At 37.3% G+C, this 23517-nt stretch overlaps 3 protein-coding genes and 1 long non-coding RNA gene across 6 annotated transcripts; 2 read left to right on the forward strand and 2 right to left on the reverse strand.

Annotated features, from left to right (window-relative positions):
* Nucleotides 1-511: 511 nt before the first annotated feature.
* LOC134200256 (uncharacterized) lies at nucleotides 512-2799 on the forward strand. The gene is made up of 2 exons (XR_009975085.1): nucleotides 512-1686; nucleotides 2680-2799. It is a non-coding gene; the product is annotated as an uncharacterized LOC134200256 (long non-coding RNA).
* RpL35A (ribosomal protein L35A) lies at nucleotides 2493-5546 on the reverse strand. 3 transcript variants are annotated; one of them, XM_062672331.1, is made up of 4 exons: nucleotides 5349-5422; nucleotides 4937-5160; nucleotides 3238-3468; nucleotides 2493-2566 (listed from the first exon to the last, which is right to left on the reverse strand). In XM_062672331.1, exons 2-4 carry the CDS (start codon nucleotides 5156-5158, stop codon nucleotides 2543-2545), a joined length of 477 nt encoding a protein of 158 aa, XP_062528315.1. In that variant the 5' UTR covers nucleotides 5159-5160; nucleotides 5349-5422; the 3' UTR covers nucleotides 2493-2542. The 3 variants fall into 3 exon arrangements, with proteins under 3 accessions (XP_062528315.1, XP_037871533.1, NP_001037243.1); NM_001043778.1 differs by having other exon boundaries at nucleotides 2497-2566; nucleotides 5392-5457; XM_038015605.2 differs by having other exon boundaries at nucleotides 2493-3468; nucleotides 5392-5546.
* Nucleotides 5547-6792: 1246 nt separating this feature from the next.
* On the forward strand, nucleotides 6793-13795 carry LOC101737435 (dnaJ homolog subfamily C member 3). Its single transcript, NM_001309623.1, has 11 exons — nucleotides 6793-6986; nucleotides 7071-7181; nucleotides 7302-7396; nucleotides 7475-7579; nucleotides 9328-9528; nucleotides 9833-9958; nucleotides 10032-10256; nucleotides 12146-12263; nucleotides 12328-12460; nucleotides 12536-12665; nucleotides 13502-13795. The coding sequence occupies exons 1-11, from the start codon at nucleotides 6908-6910 to the stop codon at nucleotides 13646-13648; spliced, it is 1470 nt and encodes a 489-aa protein (NP_001296552.1). The 5' UTR covers nucleotides 6793-6907; the 3' UTR covers nucleotides 13649-13795.
* Nucleotides 13796-14435: 640 nt separating this feature from the next.
* LOC101737575 (uncharacterized) lies at nucleotides 14436-21687 on the reverse strand. Its single transcript, XM_021346846.3, has 6 exons — nucleotides 21444-21687; nucleotides 18520-18682; nucleotides 17429-17652; nucleotides 16246-16492; nucleotides 15784-15966; nucleotides 14436-15586 (listed from the first exon to the last, which is right to left on the reverse strand). Exons 2-6 carry the CDS (start codon nucleotides 18680-18682, stop codon nucleotides 15267-15269), a joined length of 1137 nt encoding a protein of 378 aa, XP_021202521.1. The 5' UTR covers nucleotides 21444-21687; the 3' UTR covers nucleotides 14436-15266.
* Nucleotides 21688-23517: the final 1830 nt, after the last annotated feature.

Genomic DNA, 23517 nt, shown 5'->3' on the forward strand with positions numbered 1-23517 from the left:
GTAGTGTGTACGGTGTGGGGACGCGTCGCCATGCGCAATCGACTGTGCGATTCTCTCTCACTCGATCCGGCGTTGAGCCATCTCTCTCGCTACACTGAGCTCGGATACCTATAGTGTATACTCCGTAGTGTATACAGTGTTGTTTACTACAGTACACATAGCCTGTGTTTTACTTGAAAACAAATTATTTTTTCGTAATATTTTATTTTATCATTATGACATGTTTAGTTCCTATCACAATCTGTTCTTTTCTGCATATTACTTTTACAAAATAATGTCGATGTTTCATATCTGCCAGGCGTCCCGTGACGGCTCACATTTTTTACATGTCAGTTTTCATTTTCAATTTTTGCAATGCTCTCTGTTTGGATTTTTGTTTACTTATAGACCATAACCTATAGACCTGTGGCGTTTAAGTACGCACCTTTTTATGATGCGTAAGCCGGAACGCACGAGATGTGGGAAACAGAATATAGTCTGTGACACGAAACCTTTTTTTCCGTCAAATAGGACTTTTTGGCGGGAACGCGAGGAGTGAAGTTGTGTGATTTGTTTTATTTTGTCTATTTAGTGTTTCTTCAGGTTTAAATGTGTAATAATGGTGGTTTATTAACCGTTTAATATCTGTGAAAGTGCACAAATGTGGGAAAATGAAACAAAGCTGCTGGACGTAACTTCTCGGGTTTCTCCAAAAAGTCCACTGAAAAAATCTCAGTAAATGACCACCATTTTACTGCGATTATATTTCATCTCATATCATTTCATTTCATTAAATTTCATCCCAGTTGATTAATGTCTCAAATTAATCATCTTCATTTCATTTCACTCCATATTATCATTTTTCATAAAATTAAGAATTTAAAGTAAAATAAGACATGACTTAAAGGTCTTAGTTACCAGGTCATAAAATCTCTTAAAAAAAAAATTTTCCGCCAAATAGGACTTTTTGGCGGGAACGCGAGGAGTGAAGTTGTGTGATTTGTTTTATTTTGTCTATTTAGTGTTTCTTCAGGTTTAAATGTGTAATAACGGTGGTTTATTAACTGTTTAATATCTGTGAAAGTGCACAAATGTGGGAAAATGAAACAAAGCTGCTGGACGTAACTTCTCGGGTTCCTCCAAAAAGTCCACTGAAAAAATCTCAGTAAATGACCACCATTTTACTGCGATTATATTTCATCCCATATCATCTCATTTCATTAAATTTCATCCCAGTTGATTAATGTCTCAAATTAATCATCTTCATTTCATTTCACTCCATATTATCATTTTTCATAAAATTATGAATATAAAGTAAAATAAGACATGACTTAAAGGTCTTAGTTACCAGGTCATAAAATCTCTTAAAAAAAAAAATTACCGCCAAATATTTAAAACGTACAAATAATTTATAATGTGTTTAATAACTAATGTAATATAATTACTTAGAATTGTTTATGCCGCTACAACAATAAAATTTATATTGTTTCAACTGTGGTGTTAATTACATAAAACACGACTACGTGGAAATAAAGAAAGGACTCTATATGAGCTCCCTTAGACCCATAGACCATCTCAATTATAACAGATTGCTACCGCACCCTCAGAGGAATGTGTCATAAGAGAAAGAGGCAGGACCGTCGTTACGATCATGCGAGGTCCACCAGCTACTATTGGAAGTTTTGTAAAGAGAATTAATTGTATTAGGTACGTATCAAGTCCCATTTATCCTCTAACGAAAGCTGCGGTGAATCAGTCATTGTGAGGAAGTAGTCAACGGACGGGAAACGGTGACTTCCTTCGTTCTTAGATACCTAGGTATTTACGAATTAACCTAATGAATCTTACTGCAATAAAAAACAGGATGTTATTTTTACAGTTGTATTTATATTCAATTTTTTTTCCTTTTAAAAAGGTAAACGTTTTTGTTTCTTAAATAGCACTGAATCCAACAGACGCTCTTATTTAACGGGTTGTTCCCACGTTTATCGCATTTATTGAGATCGAGAGCAGCTGCTTTGTGGATGAATTTACTAGGTACCGGATCGGAATAGCGACCCGGTGAGAAGACAGGCGAGAAACCTAGCAGGCTGATGCATGGGTTAGGTTGCACGACGAACCCCTTACCGAGCTCGACGTGTATGGTTACCGGGGTCCCTAAACCGACTCCTGATGTTAGAGCTGAAGGCGTCTAATGCAAGGGTTAAGTAGTTGTTTCGGAACACCTTGAGAGCCCATTGCTTGTACTAAATCTAATATTGGATTCTATTCTCTAGAAAACTTGAAGTCCTGATCCCAGTTAGTTTCATATTTGGCAAATTCTAATGTAATAGTTCCAAACCTGTTTCAGGAAGATGTCTTTATCTTCTGAAGAGAGTCAAAGTTGACTATCACTTTTTGCTGTTCATAAAGTGAATATATATTTATGTAGATAGCACAACATTATATGAAGCCCTTGAAATTACCCTTTTAAAAGAGGATCTTTATTGAATTGAGAAGTTAAGGAAACACTATTTGTTTTTTTTTGGATTTTATTCTTATTCTTATAATTAGCAGAAGGTTCTTAGATCCTGGAAGGATACAGCATCTGCAACAAAGATATATTTTCAATAACTTGTTAAACAAAAATATTGCTGCAATATAATTCATAAAATAAAGTCAGTCAGTCAAATACTATGTCCACATAATAACATATTTCAGGTTTCAAATGTCACAAGCCATCATTTGGAAGCAATGTATCAAGTCGACTATTATTCATGCAGCAAACATTGCACCTGGCAGATAAATTGTCCATGTGAGATGTTTATTAAACAATTAGGCAAGTATTCATTACTTATTACTTACTAGTAAAAACTTTCATACATACTAGTAAGTTTTTTTATTGCTTTCATAGGCAGATGAGCATACGGCATACCTGATGGTGGTTACCGCTGTTTATGAACATCAACAGTTCCAGCAGCAGAGCCAAACCAATGCCTACCACTGTGAACCACTCTGAATCTAATATTTAAAAAATCCTTCTTACAACCATGTCTTAACAATTATGAAAACAAACAATGAAAAATTAAGCTGCTAATCAGTCCTACTGATCTAAGTATTCTTCCATCATACAGATAGAAATTTATTTTCATTTTTAAATTTATTTCTCATTTGATTGTTTCTATTTAGGAGTAAATAATTTGAATTACTTTAATTTCACAACATAGAACAGATTTAGTTGAAGCACACGGAAATGTAAATGATCTGAAAGATAATCACCACTCGTATTCTGTGTCCCATAGCCTGGGCAGGGAGGTTAGACTTGAACTTGGCTCGGACACTGCCAGAGTTGCCATGTGGGCGGGTCACCTTGCCCCAGATAGCACGCAGCTTGGTTTTTTTGCCACGGGGACCTCCGGGAATTGGTGTCCTCTTCTTAGCTCTGTACACATAGACGCAATGCTTGCCAGCATAAAAGACTGCATCATTACGGTCTTTTGCTCCTTCAACCTGAAATTTATATGCTGTTGTTAGAAACTATAGTAGAAGACTGCACTTTTGAAGTAACATTAAGAGAGTCAGTGTGAAGTTTTATCCACATGGTGAATTCAGGTTTCAAATGTCATTACCATCATTTAGATGTAAGAATAAACATATTGATTTAGTCATTAGTGACAGAAACAATATTTTCCTAAACAAAAAATTGAAATATTGAATATAAATTGAATTTTCAGTTTTTTATTATTTTTTGCTTGGTTGAACATTGTTTACTGGCACAAAATAACTACAGTAATATTAAAAACTAAGACATATTAAAGTATATTTACTAGTTTACTAATTAAACCCTGTCTGTTTATTAGACATGTGTAAGTAATGCGAGTGATATTACTCGGGTAATATTACTCTACGATGTAATGCAACATCACACATTACGCGAAGGAAACAAACATCACACTATCACCCAACATGTTTCTTTCTTTGTCGTGTAATGTTGCTTAATACATGAACGGAACCGAGCGAGCGAGACAGACCGATCGACGCAAAATAAATGAGCAAGCGACACGGAATTATTCCTAGTGATTTTGAACCGTATGTCCTGGCCGCTAGGTACATTTTTATACCTATGGTACGTCTGAATTTTAATATAGGTATTTGTGTTTATATTTTTCATGCGGCCAGCCGGTAGCTCCCCGCAAGTACTTACTTAATTTTTTATTCGCAACTTTTGTAAAATCGCTAGTCGCTCGTAATTGTTTAGTAATATTTCATATTAATTTTTGTGTTTGATTTGAATTACTTAAGCACTTGTTTGAAGATAGTTTTATTATTTGTTTTAATGCGTGTTTAATAAGTGAAAAAAATAACGGCGTCTAAATGAAAGTACAGTCCTCCTTGGATGCACTTTGAGGATATCGCGCCGAAACAATGCATCTACTGCTCTCGTATATTAACATTATTGTCGAGCTCAATTTGCAGTCTAAGTCGCCATATGAAATCCGTTCATCCCACAATAAATTATATTAAGTAAAAAATAAAATTATATTATTAAGTAAGTCAATCTCTGTCAAGTAATATAACAGTGTATTACAATACAAAGTTCGTACTTTGTATTGTAATACACTACTGTAATGACAGTGTTGATACACATCACTTAGGTAATGATTCGGGTGTATAGATACAATGTATTCGTCGTCACAGTATCTATTGAACGCACCGAGTAATGTTAAGAGTGATGTGTAATGTTTTCGAGTAATATCACCTGTCTGTAAAAGTGATGTCATATCACATTACATTGGGAAGTGATGTTTTGCGCAAGTCTACTGTTTATGTTTATAGGTATAAAGGTACCACTAGTAACTATACAATGTTTCCCTAAAAGTTCGTATTTAAACTTACTGAATGAATAGGTGTCACTATTTGTTTTAAATTGTTTACACCTTATTTTATGATTTATAAATTTATTAACCTAACTGCATACCTTGAGGAGAGCGGTGTTCTCGTGCTGGTTGCGTAGACCACGCTTATATCCTGTGAATACGGCCTTTGCGTACAGCCTGCCGTGGCGGGGCTTTGATGCTTTGCGAAGGACCTTTGTGGGCTCCACAGGAGCTGCTGGAGCAGCCTTGGCCACTTTTTCTTTGGGTGCCTTAGTTTTAGGCGTTTTCGCCTTAGGCGCAGTGGACGGCGCAGCGTCTGCCATTCCTAAAACGTCATTATCATTAATAAATAATAAGCGAACACCAGCTCGTTACTCTTTAGAGGTTATGTTGACATTCAATATCTATATCACAAGTTATCTCCACACTAAAACACAATCCTTCATTTTTCATAATGAAATTAAATTTAGTTGTCATGTTAATTCATAAAAAAACACATATTTTAATGATTACTTGCAAATTTTACTAAATAAATGTAAACTAAGAATAAACTAACCGAACTTATTTTACTATAAATCTGAAAGAAAGGAAACGATGTTGCCACTTATTAATTGCATTTAGCTAGTTGACCAAAGAGTTTTTAAATATTTTACCAATTTGAAAAGCAAAGGAAATGAAACCCAAAAGGCAAAGCTAACACCTTGTCTGTTACGGATTATGAAAAATTTGGAATGAAGTAGATTTCTTTAAAATTGATTCTAAGATAATATTGAATAAGGCAAAACAAAATGAAATAGTGTCTCAGTATAAAACGAGAAGTAATGGTTTGATTTACAAAATGTAAAACACAGACGTGCTAGATAGACTCGTGATCATCTTGCGAGACTTCTTTTAGAGCCCTTCATGAAGGTGTGGAGTCGTGGAACTATCTATCGTGAACTATCCACTATCGGCACCGTCAAATGTTTGCTGGACTTCTTCAAGGCTCCATTCTATTAGGAAGAGATCACTGAAAAAGTCTTCGTAAATAACCATCATTCTATTGAGACTTTATTTCATCTCATTCCGTTTCATTTCATTTTATACCAATTGATTAAAGTATCACACTAATCAACTTCGTCTCATTTCGCTTCATCATTTTTCATTTACTGGTGGTAGGACCTCTTGTGAGTCCGCACGGGTAGGTACCACCGCCCCGCCTATTTCTGCCGTGAAGCAGTAATGCGTTTCGGTTTGAAGGGTGGGGCAGCCGTTGTAACTATAATTGAGACCTTAGAACTTATATCTCAAGGTGGGTGGCGCATTTACGTTGTAGATGTCTATGGGCTCCAGTAACCACTTAACACCAGGTGGGCTGTGAGCTCGTCCACTCATCTAAGCAATAAAAAAAAAGAAAAAAAAAAAGTGTGTGTGTCCGCTCCGACGCACGACTGGAGTTTACTGGATATAAAAAATTAAACGAAACAATACGAGAAATAGTTCTATATTACGACAACACGATACACTACAGATTATTAACAAATTAACGAGACACAAAACAAACGACTAACAAATATATGAAAATACAATAATGAGAGAAACGCGCGATCAGTACGAGGCTTTGTGGCGGACTGCCGGCGCAGCAGCCCGGCGTCACCTGCGATAACGCGGCCGCGCGTTGGCTCCTGATTGGCGCGCGCACGCATCACGCAATCAGGAGCCAATCAGGCGCATAACGCATTTCGTGTGACATGCTAGTACGATTTTGGTCCCCATAATTTTCATACCCCGGGCCTATATATGTAAATCGATACTAAAGGAGTAAACTCCAAAAATAAAAAATGAGATGAAATAAGACCTGACTTGAAAGTCTATTTACCAGTTGATAAAACCTTAAAAAAATTAGACTGATAGCTCGATTAGACAATGAATAGCTGTCATATTTTATTAAGTGATTTGGACCAATCAGAACAAAACACGAAAAGAGACGAACGAAAGATGGATCGTGGGTCTGTCAAATAATAATTTTGTATTGAAAACAGTTTCATTGTGAATTAGCAAGAAGAAGTGTTGTTATTAATTTAAGGTTTATAATGGACTACTTGGCGAGTATCAGCTGGAATAAAGTCACTCCCTGCCTTGTGTTTTTAATCTTTGAAGTTGTTTTAGAATGTAGGTTAAAAAATACGGATTTGAAACTATTTTATTAATGATTATACTGTATGAAACTTTGTATTTTAAAACGTGGACGTGCAGTTTCAGAGTGCGCGACGCAGGCGGAGGTCAATAAGCATTTGGAGTTGGGTAGAGACTTCTTGGCTCGAGGACAACTCTCTGACGCTTTGACTCATTATCACGCAGCTGTCGGTGAGTGCTTCAGGCTTAATCTTGATAGGGAATCAAGGTCACAAGCTCATATCAAACCTCTAGTTACAATCTAAGTAAAATGTTTTTAACATTTACCAAAATATGCTTTTTTTACTGTAGAAGGAGATCCACACAACTATCTTACATACTTCAAGAGAGGTACAGTGTATTATGCCCTCGGAAAAGCAAAATTCGCACTTCAAGACTTTTCAAAGGTATATGACAACCTCACTTGTATATTTTGCAAGTGTTTTTTTGAATTTATGTTATAGCAATAAATGTTTATTTTCTAGGTGCTAGAGCTGAAATCTGACTTCACATCAGCGAGACTACAGCGAGCGAATGTCTACCTCAAATTAGCACAATATACTGATGCCAAAAATGATTATTTAGAAGTCGTAAGTATATTTTATTTCTAATGATGGGTAAAATAAGTTCATGGCCCACTCAACGTGTAAGGACTCAGTAGGGCTGTAAAACATCACTATGTTAATACTAATAGAAACTTTTTCATTTCAATACTGTGAAAATTATGTCTAGATAACAGTATAGGGCAGCCTAAATACTGTAATTCAATCTTCAAACATATAATTTTTGATTTATTAGGCACACAATCCACATTACAAGCTAAAAAAAACACAATAAATAACAACAATAAAAAAATCTGGCTTGTAACATAAGCCATATGCGTGCATTATCATAATAACATTATCAATACATTAATTTAATTGTGTGTGGTGAATAATTATTGGTAAGTCTTATCTGTTCTTTTTGTAAAATGAATATATTAATGTTTTGTTACAACAAAAGACAGGTATTTTAACAATCTATCAGTCTAATACGGCCTTGAGTGCATGCTGAATAAGTAGTCATAGTTATTGTTTTTGATATCAATAAGAACAAAGGAAATGTCTTTGTAAAAACTTACAATGTGAATTGGAAAACTCTTATTAGTATAATTTTATTTTTTAGATAAGAAACATCTACTGTATAGATATTGAATAATATAAAATGTTAAATTGGGCATATTTATAAAAAAGGTACAGATTACAGATGTGTGAAAATATTTAATTAATTGCAATGTCGACCGCTGGACCATACATTAATGTATCACACAGTGTAGAATGTGGGCCACATACATTACAATTTTTATGAATATTTCTTAAATATCAAAAAAAGAGTGAAAAAGTGAGTTTCTAGAAATATTATTTCTATGTTATGCTATCACATATTATGTTGAATTTTTTTGATAAATGTATGATAAGAAGAATCAAGATTATTGAATAATCAATTTCTCTAAAAAAATTACTTTATTACTATCTTTTGAAATATTGTTGTTAACTTTTTTTAATGGCTAAGAAGGCAGGCATACAGACAACCTATACCAACTGCATGGGTTCTATTAAAACTTCATGTAGACATTTTATAGTGCTCAGGAGAGTATGGAGGGGGGATTCTTGTTCTTTTGCTGCACTCTTAGAATAGCAGTCACAGTCATCATGTTCACAATGATGAGTTTTACAACCCGTTTTGCAATACCAAAAACTATCTGGAAATACATGTTAAATGTAGCGGGTAGTAACCATATAATGTAGTAAACATCAATGTAGTGTAGTTGAATGATAAAAAGAGATGACAAGATGAACTTGAAAAACTGCTTAGTACACTCCTAATGAAACATGATACAAAATCACATACAAAATAAAATTTCTTCTGCTGTTTGATGAGAACAGAATAAAAAAAAATTAAATTGGAATATGTAGTTAATTGTTAATTCTACCCTATAATTGAAATCTAAAGCAAATAAAATCAGATCTAACATGTCTAACAAATATACTATGTATATTTATTAACCAGGTATGTTACTGTGGCTCAAAAGTGCTATTAAGACATATTTTCATAAATCTCTTACTAAGTATTAGACTTGTCACTATAATTGACCTGTGCTGCTGGGTATTAAGTTACGTTGTTATTACCCATAAGACATATGACACTTTGTTTTAATTTAATGTAAAATTTTATACGATTTTTAGAGATCCCCAGAATAATGCATCTGAACCCTATATTTGGTACCCTGTACCCTGTTTGTTCCCTACAGGTATAAAGCTTATGTATTCACTATTAAACATATTCAATTAATTTGTAGACATATGCGGATCCGTACAACGAAGAAGCAATCAATCAGTACCACAGGATAGACGAGTACATAGACGATCTGCGGCTGGTGGAGGCGTACTACCGCGGGGGAGACCACCGCGCCGCCGTGGAGCTGGCCACCCGCCTGCTCGACGTGTCCCCCTGGAGCGCACACTTGCGGCAGCTGCGGGCAGAGTCCTACGTGGCTTTGGTAACCAGCTATTTGTCAAATATTTACCCTTCATTTCAAACTGAGGCAGACTGTTGAATATTACAACAACTAATCTCTTTCCTAAATCAAACTTCTGTCCTGAGAGGAAAAGCACCATAGAAATTGCTGTTTGTGGGTAGACCCCCCATCTTTTTATTTAATTTAAAATCATAATAATGAATTGTCACACAAAATATATTATTAAAAGTATCGAAGAAATATAACACTTAAAAATACTTGATGTTACAATATTTCATAAAAATGATATTAAAGATTCATAGTGTTTTTGTAATTTCGTTTTCAGAATGATTTATTTTCGGCCGTGTCAGACATAAGATCAGTAAATAGATTACAGCAAGACTCTACTGATGGATATTACCGGCTCGCTACCTTGTTGTACAAATTGGGACATGTCAGTGACGCGCTCAAAGTGAGTACCTCTCATTAAATCTGTTCAATTTAATTAATTGTAAACAGTCATATTAACTTTTCAACTTCCCCAGGAAATCAGAGAATGTCTAAAATTAGATCCGGAGCACAAGAAATGTTTTCCGTTTTACAAGAAGGTGAAAAAAGTGGACAAACTTCTCCAGGAGTGTGAAGACAAGAGTTCAGCGAGAGATTTTGCAGGATGCATGAAGAGTGCTTCCGCTGTCCTGCTCGTAGAGACAGAAGTCACTCTGGTGATCTTCGAGGCCCGAAGGTGGCTCTGCTCTTGTGCGGTGAAGGTATGAACACACTCGATCTTAGGCTTTGACATAGATTTTCTTTTCTCGTTCTTTTTAAATAAAACTTATGTAGTATGATGACAAATTTGAAGAGCGTTTGAAAAAAAAATAAACTTCATTGTCTCATAAGCTTAATTTCGCTCGCGTGAGCTCACCTCAGTTGCTGCACCTATTTTAATGAGCGACACAAGCTCACACACCACAACTGCAGAGCTGTGCCCCGCCTCACCGACTGTGACTACTTATCATCTGGGGGACCTTTACATACATTCTTTTCTATTCTATTTCTTACTGGTGGTAGGACCTCTTGTGAGTCCACACCACAGATAACCCCCAATAGATTCCGCATACAGGGCCACAAATGTTCACAGCACATTAGTGATTTAGCTAGTATATGAAGTGACGCTAAGAATCACGACATCAGTATTGACCAAGTTTAAGACCCGTAAGCACGCCGAGTTCTTGCCAATATTTAAAGATAGTTTTAAATTCAAATAATATTATAAATGGCTTCCTATGCAATAAAATGGTGTGGCAAGTCATCTAAGACATGTGGTTATCAAAAAGATGGCATAACATTTCATCGGTAACTACTGTTACTTGTCTGTACTTTTATTACATTAACCTAATTCGAATAAACCAGAGTTCAACTTATACTGTTAAGAAATGTGAAAAGTAATAATATCAAAGCACCCCTTGATGTCTTTTTGAAATGTCCCTTTCACTCATCATGTAAATTACAATAGTTGTCTTTGTCTAAATCTGCACGTGTATCGATAGTGTTGTGATTTACAAGTCGACCTTTGTTTGGGCATTATTATTTTTTTTCTATTGTAGCAAAAAAAACCTTATTATTAAACCAGTAATGTTTAATGTTTAAAACATTATCAAGAAAGTCATACGAAGCTCAATAAATACAACCTGAGGTTGTAAAATATTATATAAAGAAAAAACGTTTTGTAACACAAACATTAAGTAGTTTTGTTGGTGAAAGTATTTTTCCTGATATATCACCAATTTGATCACGAAAATTGTAATCACATTATTGATTTAAAACAGTGTCGTGGAAAAATATATAGATATAAGACTTCTTTACTTATCAAGGAAGACAGATCCTAAGAATTCTGTAAGACGAATTTTTACTAAGCTGATTCATTTTAAAAATCAATGAAATATACTTAGATCCTTTTTTATTAATTTTAATAAATATTGGATAATTTAGAATTAATTTATATTTTATTTATAACTAATAATAAAATTAAAATATCAATGATCCAGATCATCCTACAAATTTATCGATCAACAATTTTAAAGCTGTCCCATCACTATGATTTGATGCATTATAAGTTTGTCTTTGAAATATCCAATCACAGCACACTTGACACGTCCCCCGTCACTCATGCTTACCTCAAAATTTGGTGAAGTCGAATTGAAACAAATGTTGAATAATGCGGTATCTATTGGGGGTTATCTGTGGAGGTACCACTACCCCGCCTATTTTTGCCGTGAAGCAGTAATGCGTTTCGGTTTGAAGGGTGGGGCAGCCGTTGTAATTATACTGAGACCTTAGAACTTATATCTCAGGGTGGGTGGCGCATTTACATTGTAGATGTCTATGGGAGCCAGTAACTACTTAACACCAGGTGGGCTGTAAGCTCGTTCACCCATTTAGCAAACAATAAAAAAAACATTCCTTTGAATATCCACGACGCAACCTATCAGTATGACATAGGATAGCAAAACAAACTGGAATCAATTCAGCCAATACATTTTAATTAAAGAACCAAAATATATGCAGAACTATAATCTTATGAGATAAATAAAGAGTAATTTCCGGCATATTTAATAAGTAATAGTATTCACTATTCCAACACGTCCTGACTGTACAGGAGGAGCTGTACTCGGAGGCGCTGGGGCACTGCAGCAGCGCGCTGGAGCTGCGCCGCGACGCGCGACTGCTGTGCGACCGCGCCGACGCGCTGCTCGGACTCGAGATGTACGACGACGGTACGTGCACCCCCGCCGCCCACCGCCCCCCCACACACATCTACAGCGCCGCTCCTGTTCACAGCTATCCGCGCGTACAAGGAGGCTTTGGAGTTAGATGAAGGGTTTCAGCGAGCGAAGGAAGGTCTCAGCCGAGCACAGAAACTGCAGAAACAATCCGAACAAAGAGATTATTACAAAATCCTGGGCGTCAAGAGGTAACGTTCGCTCCACTCGCCGTGCTAGTAGTAGTAGTAGTAATACTGGTAGTGACGCGAGCCTTCGCTCCGCAGGACGGCGACGAAACAAGAGATCATCAAGGCGTACAGGAAGGCGGCGCAGAAGTGGCACCCGGACAGCTACCACGGGGACGAGAAGAAGTTGGCCGAGAAGAAGTTCATCGACATCGCCGCCGCTAAAGAGGTTTGTGTCACACGAGCCGCCATGTCCGCCCGGCACTACACGCGAGCCCCCTCCCAAATACCAGCTTCCATTTAACTCTATCCAGAAGAGGGCCGCTCTGACTGTCGATAATCCCATTCTCACAGATCGTTCGGAACCTCGGGGTCTGCGGAAGGAATTCATTTCTCTCTGTATTTTATACCGTGTGTTCCATGAGGAGTACTCTGAGGAAATGTTTGAGATTATTCATCATCCCATCATCTCATCGTCACCATCACACAAACCACTTTGGCCGTCCGTGACTGTACACAAATTTAATTTGATGCATTGGAATTATACCTGAGAGTGAATAGCACAGAAACATACGTGACGTAGTAGTAGTTGAGAGCGGGCGCTCCCCGTTTATTTATTTAATTTTTTATTACTTAAATGGGTGGATGAGCTCATGGCCTACCTGGTGTTAAGTGGTTACCGGAACCTATAGACATCTACAACGTAAATGCTGCCACCTATTTCGAGACATAAATTGCCCCACCCTTCAAACCGGAACGTATTACAGCTTCACGGCAGAAAAAAGCAGGGTGGTGGTACCCACCCGCGCGGACTCACAAGAGGTCCTACAACCAGTAATTACGCAAATTGTAATTTTGCTGGTTTGATTTTTATTACACGATGTTATTCTTTCACCGTGGAAGTCAATCGTGAACATTTGTTGAGTACGTATTTCATTACAAAAATTGGGGATCCGAACACCGGTGCATCGCTCGATACGAATGCACCGGACGTCTTATCCTTTGACCTTGAAATCCAGTGCGGCGAGGTCTGAGTGTGTATAGTACCGAGGGTTGGTCCCGCAGGTGCTGACGGACCCCGAGAAGCGCGCGCAGTTCGACGGTGGCTCGGACCCGCTGGACCCCGACGCGCAGCGACACGACGCCTTCCACTCGCCCTTCCACCACTTCCAGCACGGCAGCCCCTTCCAGTTCAAGTTCCACTTCAACTAACCTCACGACCGGCTCATTCTCGCATTTAACTGTCGCGCCGTGGACCACGCACACGCGCGCCCAGAACTTACAAAAATAATATTGTAAATAATTTAACTCAATAAATTGTAAATATTTAAAGACATTGAATAGACGAGGAAGCCAGAAAACTAGTCTAAGTTTGTTATTAAATGTTTTATAAACAAATCGCAACTATGTTTCTCTGCCCACCCCGCGCTGGAGTCGCCCGCGCGAGATGACGTCACGCCGGGGGCTGCACGAGGAGACCCGGTAACAATGGCGATGTCTTAATATCTTTTGAAATATTAGATCAAAATATACTACATTAATTTATTTTGTTTGTATTCTTGCTATTTTATTTCTCTACAGATTTTTTTCTTGCCATACTAAAATTTAAAACTTGATTAATCACGTTAGCGACTAAAGCAAAAACACATTTTGCTGTAAACAATAAAGCTGATATTAGTTTTATAAAAAGTCACTTTATGATTCTGTGAAATGATTTGTTTTCTACAATAATGTTTTGGTTGGCGATTGCAAGAAGCCGGAGAGCCGTTTCATTAGCTTATTGAACTGCTTTTTCTCTTGGTGGCTAAAACACTCCTAATAATATTATATACTAATATTACTCATATTAAAAAAGATCATTTTAACATGAGTAATATTTGTATCGTTTGAACATTAACTACTGGATTGTTGGCTTGTATTCAAATTACTAATGCGTTCGATAGAGATCCGGCTGTGGAGTAAAGCTCAAATGTACTGCACAATGAATAAGACAATTGAATATAATAAAAAAAAAACTATTTATTGTTAAAGTACAAATAATCTGCGACTGATATATAACAATAAGTCTATTTATAACTATTAATGTATAAAAACTTATGTTTTTAAGGCTTTTGCCTACTATTGCAATTAAAAAAAAAATCAGTCCTCTATCTGCCCGTCCCGCCCCGCCCCGCCCCGCCCCGCCCCGCCCCGCCGAGCCACGCCGCGCCGTCCGCCGTCGCGGTCCGCGTAGTCGCTAACAGTGCGGGGCGCTCGGTGGAGCCGGACAGGTCCGCCACTTGTGTTTCGATTACTTACTTTATACGATACTTCTGCAGTTTAGTTACTCATTTTCTGTGTTTTGTATTTAGTAATAATTTATTTTTGTTGTGACTTATATATACCCTGTAATTTTGTAAATATTCAAAGATATAAATAAGTTAGCATAAACGATTTGGTGTTTTAATTTAATCCTAATTTTAGAAAAAATATTGCTCTATGCATCGACTCCGTTTGCTTTGAGCGATCCTCCTTCAGTCACGGAGACGACTTCCACCCACCCACTTCTACCATATACTACGATCACTTACAATGTAACTAGAAGCAATAGGTATATCTATCTACATGTGTTGACAATGACTAATGTACGCATTTGCTTGAAGTTTCGCTTGCGAGATAAGCTGGAACTAACATTTAATGAACTAACTTATACAAGCTTAAATAAATGTGCAGTGTGTGTTGGTTTGTGCGTGCGAGCGTGAAGTTCTGCTCGGCTGCACAAATAGTCACTATTAATTATGTAAGTGAACAAGTGCACGGCTGGGACGCGATGCAAGTAGCATCAGTTGCATCACGGGTCTTCTCCACTAATCAAAATTCTAGATTTCCTCTTAACTTCTCTCAATTTCTTGGCGACCCTTTCTATTTCATTCCCCAACTTGTCATTATCTTCTTCCTTTTCGCAAACATATCTGTGTCTCAGAGCGCAGTCCTGTCCGCGGTACAGGTAGGAGTGGAGAGCCGGGTCATGCACCAGCGCCAAGCACCGACCCTCGCCCGCGATGCTGTGCGAGCTGCTTGTGTTTGTATTGTTGGATGACACCGGCTTGGCGGAGTGGGACCAGATCCATAGAAGACCTGGATTCAGACCTCCCGTCCAATAATCTGCACCTGGAGTCGATAGAAATTACTTGAATTTAAGTTAACGCTAGCGATACTTTAGCAAGTGGCTTAAAACATCCCTGATGTATCACATTGTCCAGCATTATTAAAATACATTATTAACAGAACGCTAACTATGAGTGCACCTGCAAAATATTTAGGACGTAAAGCAGAAAATAAAATAGAAACAACATAATTGGACGCACCCTTCAGTCTGTTGTCGGAGAGCAAGTTGGCGAACAAGTGCCGCTTCTCGTCGTCCGCGTCGAGCTCCAACAAGTTGCCTTTCAGTTTCCGACACGCGTAGTTGGCATTCTTCCAGTTGATCGCGTCCGTCGAGAAGTAATAGCAGCCGCTTCCGACGCGAGTAAAGTTACTGGCGCAGGGCTCTGCATTGTAATGTTTCGTAATTTGATACAGGTTGGTACTGATACTTGATCGGTATAAAATAACACGGAACATTTGTACGCGTGGTAGTGAAAGTTATTGAAACAATTAATTGGGTGTCTTTAGTAAATTGTCTTACATTTATCTTTTTCGTTGCTCTTTTTTCAGTAGGTAATAGGAAATAATGAAGAAGTTTATTTTTTTCCCGTGTAAGTACCCAGTTACATTCAGTTTTCTACGTAACAAATGTGTAAAATTCTTCAAAAGAAAATGTTTCTTACCCGGCTTCACATCAGTTCCAGCCAAAACGAAATGGACGTTTTCTTCCATTTTTCGCAACCGTTTCTCCATTAAGTCCACTCGATAAACCAATTTCTCTATAGCGGTTAGCAAATATAGATCGGTTTCCGAAACTTGCTTCTGTGGTTTGCTCGGTTTGGTCTCGTCCACCCGGTCGACTAATCCTCCAGGAGCGTATGGCTGCTGCGGAGTGTGAACTGGGATTGGCTGATTCTGTGATGGAGGCGGCTGATGAAACAAATATGAGAATATTAGGCTGTCAGACATCGGCAACATTAAATGTATTTCATAACGCTCTTAATCCTATGGGTACATGAAAAATGGTAATTAATGGTTATCGCCATTTTGAAATTATACTTTAATATAAATTTAAATTCATCTATAGGTATATTATCACCGCTGTTAGTAGTATTTGTAAAAGACTAGGACTACAACTAGCTTAAAGAAGTTACTATCTCGCCTGGGCTTAGTACTTTTAGTCTGACGTCCGTCCATAATAACCTAAGATGGAACAGAAGAATAGAAAAAAAAATAACCTGAATTTTTCTACCTAATTGTTTCTCTATTTCCTATCTTCAGTACTGGTGAGTATAGCGTTGTATCCTACTAGTACTAACCGGTAGACTGACAATGCTGCCTACTTCTACCACGAAGCAAACAAGTTTTCCGTTTGTATACGGTGTGAGGTCATTAGTCTAATGCATATATTAGCGACTTTGACTTCTTCATATCGATTTTGGTCTTTGTGTGTGTGTGGGCCTGGGTAACCACTCAGAGCCAACCGGAACACGAGCTCGTCTACTTACCCGCACTGAAATTTAATGTAAAATTATAAGTTTGGATCTAATTGATTCGACGTGCTTCATTTCTGTCACTTAGTGTAGGCCTCGATTAGTTACTTGGTTAGTTACTAGATTAGTAGCTTGTGGAGAGTATTAAGCGGTAGGCAGCGGCTTGGCTCTGCCCCTGGCATTGCTGAAGTCCATGGGCGACGGTAACCACTCACCATCAGGTGGGCCGTATGCTAGTCTGCCGACAAGGGTAATAAAAAAAAAAAAGTTACAACGTATTTGCTTGTGAGTTCGTTGGTTCAGTACACAGTTTTCCTAATGGTTAATGTTTTGTTTTTTTAGTAACTACTACTCTACTTTTCATGTAACTTACATAACTAGGTTTAAATTTATCCTTATATGGATTTGGTGGTCGATTAACAATCTTCCCAGGTCCTGGTGGCGGTGGCGGACTGGCCTGCCACTCATTGTAGTGCGAGGGGTGAGGCAGATGCTGAGTAGTGGGGTACAAGCGGGGAGGCGGTGGTGGTGGTGGCATGAGATCTATCCGGTCAGATACGTAGTAACCGTGGGCAGGGGGCAACGCCATTATGCGGCCTGGAAAATAGTAAAACGTTCTTTACTTTATCTACTCAAGATTAAGCTAATAAAATAAATTACAAATTTACTTTTGTTTAAAATATAGGTCTTTATATGTAGGTATATTTTTAGAAGAGTTATAAATCTGTTAAATTACCAGTAAAGTTAAAATCCTTAGTACAGTGATTCTCAACCACTGTTCCGCGGCACTTTTGTGTGCCGCCAAATTTCAAAAGTGTGCCGCCAAATTTTGCGAAAATATAAAAATGTTAATATTATTAAATTATATCATTTTAAAAGAAAAATATTTTAAACATGAATATATATTTAAATCCATAAAAAAATATTATGGTATATTTTAGTTTATTTCGTATATTAAAATTTTTTGATAAACTATTTATGCAGTGTGTTGTAGTAAGTAAATAATTTTTATCTTTTTTTTTGTGTGCCGCCAAATTTTGAAATCGTTAAATATGTGCCGCAACAAAAAAAGGTTGAGAATAATTGCCTTAGTAGATAATTGTGACACTGTTCTTGAACATAAAGCATAGTTTTGGGTAGATCCTTCAAACTTTTTTCTATTGAAGTTAAAAAAGTTTGAGATTGCGTGCGTTTCCAGAGTCCATAGTGCGTTTCCAGAGATCTTTTTTGCCACGTACTATCCGGCTTTGGAATGAGCACCCCTTCACGGTGTTTCCTGAGCGCTATGAAATGTCCTTCTTCAAACGAGGCTTGTGGAGAGTATTAAACGGTAGACAGTGGCTGGCTCTGCCCCTGGTATTGCTGACGTCCATGAGTGACGGTAACCACTCACCATCAGGTGGGCCGTATGCTCGTCTGCCTATACGGCAATAAAAAATAAAGATTATTCTAACGAATAAATACCTTGTCTTGTATGTTGTGGAGTTGCAGAGACGGCCCACTCTTCGAGCAGGCTGCCCCATAGTCCGTGTTCCGTGATGCACGTGTCTTCTGAAAGCGTGCTGTTGTCACTACTCGCCTGCGTCGTCAAGAGGAATGCCACCACGAGTTGGACTAGATATTGCATCTGAAATGAGTTAGATAGAAATAAAATATAATATTGTGCTCATACTCATTCTTCGGTAGAGTATCTCAATGGGAAACTCACTTAAAGCAATTGCATTGTACAACGAAGTATACTAAGTCAACATATTGTTTTAGATTATTTAATACTGTATTATTTAATGCAGACTTTTATTTAATAGTATGTAGTTTAAAAGAAAATCGCTGATTTGTTTCAACAGTTCTTTTGGCTCTTCACTATCCGGTTTTGAACTTAACTCTCCTACCTGTTTCCCGCGGGCTATGTCATTTTTCAAACGACGTTTAAAAATATTTCTAAGGCTCGGCTATGGATAACCGTTGCCGAAGTACTACTACCGGTAGTAATAGCAAGCAGGATCCTCTACTATTCGTACCTATTCTGTTCTTACCGCAAAGCAAACATACATTTGTATTAATTCAAATATATACCTATTTAGTATGTAGTTTTTTATTATTAGATATTAATTAAACTACTATTTTCCTTGGCCATCCTACCATACTTTGGTACTTCAACCACCTTAACCTACATTCCGTTTCACAACAAAACGAACTCAGTACGATGTTAGTCACGTAGTTATTACGAGACGGATCGTATTCGTGACGTAATTGACTCGTAATATACCGGTCGCCGCGCCGGTGAAAGCGACAAGGATGCCTGACGCAGATCCGCCAGAGACCAGTGGAAAGTTCAGATTTTAATCTTCATTCGTGTGATTTTATGAATCGCAGGTTTGGTTATAAACTGTTAGTAATGCTCATAAATTGTTTCGTTTATTGTTATTATTTTAAGTACCATTACGTATTCCATTTTCTCAATCCAGTGCAGACTCACGCAATTCTGCTTTCCATAATATTAAGAAAGTAGTGTTTTTTTATTTATTGCTTAGATGAGTAGCAGCTCACAGCCCACCTGGTGTTAAGCCGTTACTCGACCCCATAGACATCTACAACGTAAATGCGCCACCCACCTTAAGATATAAGTTCTAAGGTCTCAGTATAGTTACAACGGCTGCCCCACCCTTCAAACTGAAACGCATTACTGCTTCACGGCAGAAATAGGCGCGGGTAGCGCAGACTCACAAGAGGTCCTACCATCAGTAATTCGCAAATGAAAATTTGCGGGTTTGATTTTTTTTACACGATGTTATTCCTTCACCGTGGAAGTCAATTGAGAACATTTCATTAGAAAAATTGGTCCCTGCCTGGAATTCGAACACACCCGAATGCACCGGACGTCATATCCTTTAGGCCACGACGACTGCAAAAGACAACTTCAAGTGTAGAGCTACAATTACTAATACGCGAAAAGGTTGTTCATGCTACTTTGCTGGAAGTGCACTTTCGGCTTGTAAATTACTTATTATGGTTATGTTTTTAACGCGATGTGTGTTTATGATGAACAGAATATGATCTCAAGGGGCTGCTAGTAGCGGAACGTCCGGTGTTGGCAAATAACAAAATAGCTGTTTCAATAGTGAACCTAGAACATACTAAATGAAGTGGTATTGATCAGCCCACAAGCCTTGCAGTTATAGCTCTATAATATTTTATTTCATAACCATTAAAACCCAGTAGATACCCACGCCCAGAGATCTTGTGAGGATGGCCCCTCTTTTCAAGGTGGGTGGCGCATTTACGTTGTAGATGTCTATGGGCTCCAGTAACCACTTAACATCAGGTGGGCTGTGAGCTCGTCCACCCATCTAAGCAATAAAAAATAAAAATAAAAATATACTTAAATCTATAAAGTTGAAGTCTCATCTGTTAAGTCATTCGTATAGGCAACCAGTATACCCTGTCACTAGCACGAAGTGATCAGATATTATTTATGAATAATATTTTCTAACTTTAGTAGGTACCTACCTACATTTAAGTATATATTACGCAAGGTTCGTTGAATCACTGTGTATCCTCATTCGTAAGGATATGTTCATGGGTCCACGTCGGATGTCTGGTAATTTCGTTTCTCATCATTTCACAATTGTGACGTAATCAAACTCTATATTGACAATTCTTCATCATTGCTTGTTCAGATTATTTTGTGATTCATTAAACGTGATATACGGAGTGAGGTTTTCATTCTGACCAAATAACAGCCACAGACTAGCTCAGAGTGAACAAAAGACAAAATTGCCTACTAAGCTAAGCATAGAAACATTACATTCTTTCCAATAAGTTCATCTTCCGAGTAGTGCGTGACTACTAATGTCACGTAGTTGCCATAAAGAGTATGTTGATAAGATTTAATTATAAGAGTTTGTTGTACGAACGTGAACACTACCACAAATCTTGAGATACAAAATACCGGTTCGCTCATTCTTGCCACTGGAAGGCGAGATTGTTAGGCGGCAATATTGGATAGGAAATCAACACCTTTAATACAAATGCACGACTAATGGTACTAGCTATTGGTATGGTATGGTCCAAATGGTATTAACTTCTTTATTTCATTCTATACATAACACTATTTGTGTCGTAAAGCAGTCAGCTTTGTTCGCATATCTCGAAGTGGAATCTCTCAAGGATTCACGTTATTTTGTCTATGAGTTTTGGTAAGCACTAAATACCAGGAGGATCAGTTCATCAGCTAACCTATCATATGTATATCATAAATCTAACCGTCTACGTTTATGTATGAGGTTGAAGTCATAAATGGCTGACTATTGTTCAGTTTTACTCTTTTGAATATTACAATACTAACAGCATTTAATTATTTACTTAAATAAAGTAAAAGAAAATCTTACCTTCCAAATAAAGTTTAACACATTAAAAATTATGAAATGAATAAAAGAAAATATATAAGGCGTTTAAATACACTTGAAAACATAAGGTTCCCAGCAATGTACACTTTCGACTCGATTGAGTTTGAATGCGCGACTGAGTCGACTCCCACTGTTTGTTACACGCACTCACTGTTACTCGGAAGAGAAATTATTAACAACATTATGGATATGTTACAAGATTCAGACACATGCGATCAATTATTAGTTTACAGGTAATAGTAGCGTAATGGCCCCGACTTTATTACCGATGAGAAAATGAGAAAATCGAAATAGTGAATCCTAAATCGATGAGAAAAATCGAAATGCCCCCGCCAATTTAAATAAAAAATCACTTGATTTTTTTGATAACATTTTACTCTCGTTATAATAATCTGGTTCTGAACTGATAAATTGTTATTTATTTTGTATACACTGCCCTATTATAAAAATGTAAGGTATACTGACGGTTTTCGAACTCACACCTCTTTTTTCACCTCACTAAAGTTTCCGTCACGAAGCTATGAGAGTTTCCAGTTAACTGACGCACTGTTATGTAATTATTTAACAGCGCTATAACGTATTTTTAATGGCTTAGAAAAAGTTTTGCACCAAACAAATGAGCGGTGGTTAATTAGCGATAAGTAGTTAGCGATACATGAGAATAGATGCAGAAATATATTTTAATGTCAATGTCTTTTAGAGTTCGCTAACTTTCACTTCTTCGTATTTAAATATTTTATATAAACATACATGATACGTTTTAAATGCTTTATATTATCTTCATGTGTGTAAGAATGTGTTACGCATATGTACAAACCGATGTGAAGCGTTTTGGGCTTATGGAAATATTTGATATAGGGATTAAGTTTCTACTGGAGAGGGCAGTCGACGGAGAACTACAAGCTTATCTTCTGCACCCTGTACATACTGGGTGAAGTGTTGCGAGAGCTTACGGGTCGCTAATATGGTTAGATCTATTTCTACCGTGAAAGAGTCAGGCGTTTTGGTTTAAAGGAGGATAAACTATTGTTATTGACTTAAAATTTCATATTTCAAAATGGTTCACTATATTCACGTGGTTACATCGGTAAATATTTTAAATTAAAAGAATTGTAAGCTCAGCTACCAATCTATTTGGAGAAAGTTATAAGGTCAGTACCTTACCACTATGAAGACTAACTACAACTAGTACATACGCGCTCGTGACTTATGCGTACAAGTCAATTTTATCCTGAAAAATAAAATATAATAAATGCTTCGCAGAATATACCACCGGATTGGAACGCTACCCACTGAGAAGATCCGGCGAGAATAACAAAGGCCATTCATTCTCCACTAAATATTTATTCAAGTTACGGACACATATCATAGCCGCTCCTGCATCAGTGCCGCAGTGTCGCAGTCTCGCAGTACGTTGTGCAACAACTTTCGACACAAGGTCGAGAGCGACGCGCGGTCAATGACTAGTCAATGGCGTTGTGTGTACCAGATGTCATAACTTTTATTTTTGTTATTTCCATTTCTTTTTCGCGCAAATAAAATTTGGCAACAATAATTTAGAGGAAGATAAAAAGTATATATGTACTCGTAAAATGAAATCGGCTGTCCAATTTCAAAACCTAGTATCTGACAAATTAAAAAAAAAGTGTGTTTTTGCATTTTTCGACCTTGTAGACCATTCTCCACATACTAGGATAGCAAAAACCCCCAAAAATTTGTAAAAAACGAAGTAACACAAAGTCGGAAACCTAATATCTACAGTAAACGTTTTCAAAATGCAAAAATTACAAGATTAGAACATAGTATATAACATCAACCATTTTAAAAACCTAATAAGTGCTTGTAGTTACTTGGATTTAAAATGGTTCATGCAGATACTAAGTCAATGAAATTGTTGAAATAAACGTCAAAACTCCCGCGAAACTTTAGTAAGTGAGAAAATCGTTGCACGTCGTTCGTGTTTTTGTCTATAAAATGAGTAAAAATCAGTTTTATAGGTCGAAATTGATCTTGAATGCTTTAAAAGAACAACATGGTGAAATGTAAGTACGCTTCA

The sequence above is a fragment of the Bombyx mori genome, chromosome 15 (assembly GCF_030269925.1).
Source record: "Bombyx mori chromosome 15, ASM3026992v2".
NCBI lineage: Eukaryota > Metazoa > Arthropoda > Insecta > Lepidoptera > Bombycidae > Bombyx > Bombyx mori.